General features: G+C 33.6%; 1 protein-coding gene across 1 annotated transcript; it reads left to right on the top strand.

Annotated features, from left to right (window-relative positions):
• Positions 1-215: 215 nt before the first annotated feature.
• Positions 216-6,186, top strand: LOC136772904 (beta-1,3-galactosyltransferase 1-like). Its single transcript, XM_066726159.1, has 2 exons — positions 216-1,215; positions 1,545-6,186. Exons 1-2 carry the CDS (start codon positions 1,083-1,085, stop codon positions 2,651-2,653), a joined length of 1,242 nt encoding a protein of 413 aa, XP_066582256.1. The 5' UTR covers positions 216-1,082; the 3' UTR covers positions 2,654-6,186.
• The last annotated feature ends 983 nt before the right edge of the window (positions 6,187-7,169 follow it).

The raw sequence follows: 7,169 nt of genomic DNA, 5'->3' as shown, positions 1-7,169 counted from the left end.
TAAATATTTTGATATTTTTGACGAAATCATTTTAATAAGTAAACATTCAGAAAGACTTATTTCTGCCCTTAGAGAGGAAGGTCAGCTTGAATGGGAAAAGTAGCGACATCTCTGCCAAGTAGAAAGAACGAAATTGGAAAGTGAACGTGTGAGGCGGCTAAAGGAAAGAAAGGCAGAAGTTTCATTTTCGGCAATTTTCGGAGTATCGACGACGCTGCACAGGTTGCTGCTGACGTCGATAATTACCAATATATCCACAAACGATTTTCATTTTCTGGTAGTAGAGAAGAAAAAGAAGTAAATAACCCCCAATTGTGCACCTATTATTCACTTTGGGGGAGACCTTATAGAAAAACCGGAAGAATTAGTTCGTCAAGGATAGCATAGTGACAGCCACGAGGTTATTTGGATAAAAGGAATATATACATAATAAAGAGTCACTTAGTCACGTGTGTGAAAGAAGACGGATCGGATCAGCCGGATCAGGTAACTGGTATAGAGAAGGGAGATACGATGACGTGTTGGGCAATTGGCAGCAGTCGTCAACAGTGGAGGAGAAACACAGACGAGTGAGGTCGACAATGTGAAAACTGAAACAAAAACGAAACGACTGGCCACAAGTGCGGATTCGATGTTTGCGGATGGATGCGAAAGAACTTGTCAGGGTCAACGTAATCCGGCGCACGGCGGGAAAGGGCAAAAGCAAGGATCTCCTCCCTCTTTTCTCCGTCTCTACGTAATCCGTCTCGATCTCCGGTAATCAGTGGAATTCTGTCGAATCAGAATCAGTGTTAATCACACAGTATGGGAGTAACCTGGTGTTCGGCAATTATTAGTAGTCCGATATCCGATGAGAGCAGCTCCAGCGATTTAAAAAAGGTGACGTTGCTGGTGCCATTTCAACTTTTCGTCGTGGAAGATAAGAAACCAATACCATGTGGTGCTAGTCTCTCGTGTCCTTTCCTGATATTCTCGAGACTCGTCTATTCGGCCTACCCGCGATGACGATACAGTGAGAAAACATCGTTCGTTGTCAGGACAATCGAATAACAAAGCTAAATAACTAATCTAAAGCGGCAATCATGTATTACTTTCTACATTTACGAAGTCGAACTTTCCAAACTCTCATCCTGGGACTTATAGGCCTTACCTTTTATGCGTATTATCGCACCACTGTCTACGATTTTCACCAAATTGGATTAGTCCGAAATATCAGTAAGTACATTGCCAGCTCCATACTATTTATATCACATACTTCTCTATTTCTGCCTCCTCTTTCTATATTTCACTTGCAGCAAAGCTACTCAATTACAAAATTCTATTTCCATATGTAAAATGGATCATTACTAATGTTATATTTATCTATCAAGCTACTATATGGGTTGCTATTAATATGCATGTGCTGCTTTACTAATTTGCAGTGTTCTCATTTGGAATGCACAGTCACATTTTAGTGAACACTTTGGAACTAAGTCTATGATTTTGGTTTCTGTAATGATTTGACAAAAAATGCAATTAGGTATATATCAAGATATTTATTGCAGGTCATTATCCTTATGCTGAGAACTCGCATAATCAGTTCAATGCTACTTCGCAATCTCATCCAGTCGTATTTACAAAAAATATGACGGTAGAAGCTGTACCCATTGGTCCACTTATGTTGCACAATGCTAGTAATACTTCAACTCAGGTTACTACTATTTCAACATCATCTAGTTCACAGCTTCTGTCTTCCTCAAGCACATCAACTAGTTTGAAGCAAAGTAGCGAAAAACCACTTCAAGTAGAGAAATTAATTAACTTAACCAAAAGTATATCTATTATGGTAAGAAATGATTCTGCACGTGCCATATACGAAGCAGGGCACACATCTCCAATACCTGAGAAATGTCCAAACTTTGGTAAAGAAATGGAGTTAGTAATAATGATTATGTCAGCTCCAATGCATATTGAGGCTAGAACTGCGATCAGACAAACTTGGGGTCATTTTGGACAAAGAAGAGACATTAGCATACTTTTCATGTTAGGAGCTACAGCTGATCCTAATGTAGAAAAAGTCCTCCTGCAAGAGCAAAAAATGTATAATGATATTATACGTGGAAAGTTTATGGACTCCTATTCTAATCTTACATTAAAAACAATTTCAACATTAGAGTGGATTGATAGTTACTGTTCCGAAGTAAAGTTTATTTTAAAGACTGATGATGATATGTTCATCAATGTTCCCCGTTTGCTTTCTTTTATTAGCAAACATTCGAAAGATAGAAATGTTATATTTGGAAGATTAGCTAGGAAGTGGAAGCCTATTAGAAATAAGAAAAGTAAATATTACGTATCACTAGCACAATTTAAGCAGACAGTTTTTCCAGATTTCACGACAGGACCAGCTTATTTATTATCTAGTGACATTGTGCGTAAATTGTATGATGCTGCATTGGACCAAACATACCTTAAACTCGAGGATGTCTTTACCACTGGTATAGTTGCTAATAAATTAGGAATCAAAAGAATTCAAGCGAATGAATTCTTGAATAAGAAAACAGCCTACAATCCTTGCACTATACAACGAGTTATTAGCATACATATGGTCAAATACAGCGAGCAGTTCGACCTATGGAAAAAGCTGCTAGATGGAAAAAGTAAGTGCAAGTGATAACAATCAATGAACATTTTACGCTTAACTATAGTGGACTTGCAATATACATCTGTTTTGTTATGTGATGCAACTATTATATTCGGTGGAAACTAGTTCATTTTATGACTACCATACCTCAGGTGGTCTTTTACATGCATATTCTGCTCAAAACGCATAAAATCCGTGATACTAATACGGGAAGTTTTTCAATGAACCTAATTGAAACAACTAATATATTATATTTTATGACTTTTTCCTTTTTATTTTGAACAACTTCTTTTTAAGCTGTCTTAATATTTTGTCGCTAAGTTAAGTGCATAATTCTTTCTAAAAATTCTATTAGAAATAAGTAAATTTTAGATTTGACAGAAAGCATCAAAATTTCACAGAAACAAGCAAAGCTTTAAGCTATATTAAAGATATAATATACATATTATAAATTTTGCTGTAATGTAAATATTCTAAATAGGAATATATTTATTAATGCTTAGCCTGTGGTGCAACCACTTAGACATTGTACAATATTTTGCAGTGATATATAGTATTTTGTATAAAGAAAAGATGAAAATTTAAAAGATAGGAGCTTTATCGTTCGTCTCTCTATTAGTATACTATATTTGTAAGAAAGAGTGAATGTTTTCTTAAAATGCGAGTGTTCCAATGAACAGGAATAATTATATTTGTACGAGAAAAATTTATTTAGTTTTAACAGTGTAATTGATACATTTGGAGCCTAAAATAGCACAATTTTTAATTTATTTTATGCTCGAACATACCTTTAATTTGTAGACTCGACGTAATCTATGAATTCTTTATAGTTTTTGTTATTTTCTTTTCCCCTTATCCCCATTTTTCTATATAATTTCTTCTCAATTTAGTGCCATAAAACTAAGTTACAGCTGTTATTATTCATATTAAAATATATTTAGGTTCCTATCACAAAGACTCCAGACACTCTGGAAACTCTCACTGCGATACCTATTATTGCAAATTTAAACAAAAAATTGTCAAAATTTACCATTGAAAATTCATTAAGCTTTGTTCACTAATGAGCCCTGAATATTGGGCCAAGGTTTTGACTGCTAAAGCGAATAATATAAATGAGCTGTAATAGTGTCCTTGGCATATTTTTCGACTACGTTGATTCGATACTAACATTTTTCCGATTGTGTATAATCGCTGTGGGCTTAATAAGCGATGCATTTACTTTATGTTATTTACGATGGATTTATTTAATGGCATCTGTTAATTTCTGTTGTTTTCATTAGTCGTTGATATTACAATTTATTTTAACTAATAGTTATTAGCTTATCGGAACTCTGTCGTGTAAACATGGAACAATTACACAAATTTTATATCGTTGATACAAATTTAATTTAATACAAAAACAACTTTTTTACGCTTACTGCATAATTTTAAATTATTAATAACTAGCAAACAATTGTTGTTTTTATCGGTCTTTTTTTCGCTGATACAAAGAAACAAATGGGCTCGTTTACATTTTTCATAATATATTAATATCTTGTATTTTAAATTGCTTTTGCTCATGAAAAATCGAGGTTTCATGTTGTTTTTATAAATATAGTGTGCGTACTTATACATTTTATGTTCACAGTATTTCACCATACACCCATTTCAACCGTCGCACGATTATTGCGTCCGGCGATAACAAGTGTCATTCATAACAATGATCGTGCGATGGATAAAGATGACTTTATACGACTTGTGACTTGACAAGCAACATTTCGCCTGGCTCGGAGATTTTCACGCCGAATTTTCATATTGCGCGATACACCATATACCAGGCGCGTCATTCCACGCGTCGTATAACGTCACCTTAATTTATAATTTATTTCCATTTCTCGTATATTATTAGATTATCCTAGTGCCCTTAAACAATTTGCATTTTATTTTTATACGCATCTATCCGAAGGATGCCTTATTATATTGTTAAGTATATGTATAACCAGAAGCTCGTACTTTGTTAAACGCCAAACAAATCGAATGTTGGCAGACGCGCGAGATATATATATATATATATATATATATATGTATGTATATATATGTATGCTCAAGTTGTTATATGTATATACAAATGATAAGAAACTCAAGTTAGAGTAAATACAATTTTACAAAGTTTGGTCCAAAATACGACCAGCTTCGAACGATATTTATGAATGAATATCGTACGTTTATACACTTTCAGGGTAAAAAGATATATAGAATATATCTTAATTAAAAGACATTGTATATTATCTTTTTATGATCTTCTTTAATTGGATATAAGGAAACAAATTATATGTAAACTGTTTAACACTAGATTTACGCTGCATATGTTGCTACGTGGGCTTTTTAAATTAAATTGTCTCTTTTTAATTTAAAAATTATACAACAGCAAGTAGTATAATAAACCATTCTTTTATTGACATAATAGTTGACCAAAATTTATTGAACATCGTGAATCTAGTATTAAAAAGATTATTATTTGTAATATTATAAATTCTGTACTATTTAATAGCAATGTAGCGTCGCAACACTGTATTTGGTGATGAAACAAAATGTTTGCAAGACTAGTGTTTGAAATATACACTATTTGTTCACACATGAGTGATTCATTTATCTAACTCTTCGTCCTACATCCTGTTCACTTTTACTCAATGCAACAATGTTCGAATTTTTGCCACAAAATCCTTATGCCTCGAATATACATTAATTAACTACGTGTCTCCACTATCTTGAAAAAAATATTAAATCCGCGTTAACATTATTACGTTGTGTCCTTCTTCGTTGCTCAGGGGGCACTAATAAGACGTTTCTGCATCCGGTACTCTTGACAAAAAGATATGGGCATTGAGTCCGATGATGACTTAAATTATCTTTCTCATTAAAAAAGGTTTTTCTGCGCTATAATCATCGTGCTAACATCTTCTGCCAAGGTGTCAATTTATTATCTGATAACACTTGTGTAACGAAACAATTTTTTCTTGCTCAACGAATAATTGCATTTTCTCGAGAGACTCGACAAAGAAATTGAGATATTACGTCCAATGGCTGGAATTGACTTTTGCATAGAAATAGAGGCACTTTTTTCTTTGTCCGTCGTGACTACCAACCATACCACTGGTCTCTTTCATTCGTAATGAAAGGGAATTCGGACGTGCAATCGCTGGTAAATTGGATAGATTAAAAGCATCTATTCGCAAAGACGAATTAATGTTGAAGAGCTCTCGCACGCTCCCTGCCGGCCTGAGCCTGCCGTACCTTTCTCGCTCTAACACAGATTTCCTTCCTCTGATAATCGTACGCTTCGCGAGCGTCTCCAGCCTGAACGCGAAGAAACTTCTATAATAGATAGATTTCGTCATTGGCCGTTTATGCACAATCTATTATTTGATTTCATCGCTATTGTGTCATCCACTTATTATCACACCACTGTTTACCTTAAAGCATTTGGAACGGCCTAAAAAATACCTCTTCCCGAGTCAACATTCTCAAACAAGTATTTTATTTATGTCCATTGTTCCGTTCATGCATCGCTAACTATTATCAGGAAACTCTTAAGTGTTCTGGAAATAAAATTTATATAACAATGAAGGTCCACACGCTTTGTTATGAAAAGTTTCAACAAACCTATTTATATTCTTTGTCTTTGCTTTACAAATACATTCATTACTTTTTTCTGATTAAAGTATTACAAAACGATAATAAATCGTAATAATTTAATCGTTTATTATCGTTTTCTATCATTTATTTCTACAGAGTATCCCATCTGTGATAGAACGGTCTAGTAAATTTTAAGAGAGGTTGCTCGTGAAAAAATACTTTAAATGCAAATGTTATAGATTAGAGGTGGTCATAAGAAGGCACTATTGGTTAAACCTTGAACAGTTATGCAAAGATTACTCTAATTTTTTTTTATACGGCATCCAAACTATTTTATATTGTATATTCTTGTAGTTTATTTCAAGCGATTTCACGAAAACACTATAACAGTGTAAGTATGACCCCTCGACATTATAAAAATATTGTCTGTATAACATCTTTTTGATAGATGACCTCTTTCCAAAGATATCGATTGCATTGCTCAAATGGAAAAGCCTATATGTATAAAGGCAATAAACGGAAATTATAGAAAAATAAGAAATGATTAAGTTAACACAGTTTCTTATCACTTTCTATGAGTTATCTTCGGTCCGTTTACAACTGATAGAAAGTTCAATCGTTTTTCAAAATTTTTTACGTCAGCTAACTTATTCATAATAATTATTTTAACAGAACAGATCGATCAAATGTTAATAAATATCGCATTGATGCTACTTTTTACACACAAGTCTACTGTTGGCAATAACCATATCAACAGATGCCCTCAGAACGAAACGCCTAGCCGACAATTGACCTTCATATCCATCGTCAGAATCGACACACGCATAATCAAATATAATTTTTATTTTTCATAACCAATTTTAATTAAAGCTTTTACTGTAACTATAATGAAACCATATAGCTTATAGCTCTATTGTGCTACAGAATTATT

This window comes from Prorops nasuta, unplaced genomic scaffold (genome assembly GCF_024137725.1).
Source record: "Prorops nasuta isolate Cenicafe-Biocafe unplaced genomic scaffold, Cenicafe_Pnas_1.2 PNAS00004, whole genome shotgun sequence".
NCBI lineage: Eukaryota > Metazoa > Arthropoda > Insecta > Hymenoptera > Bethylidae > Prorops > Prorops nasuta.
The sequence above is the reverse complement of the archived record's forward strand: the minus strand, read 5'-3'. Positions and strand labels throughout refer to the sequence as shown.

Coding starts and splice junctions, on each gene's coding strand:
- LOC136772904 (XM_066726159.1), top strand. CDS start 1,083: ATGTATTACTTTCTACATTTACGAAGTCGAACTTTCCAAACTCTCATC. Junction 1,216..1,544: donor TGGATTAGTCCGAAATATCA/GTAAGTACATTG, acceptor TATTTATTGCAG/GTCATTATCCTTATGCTGAG.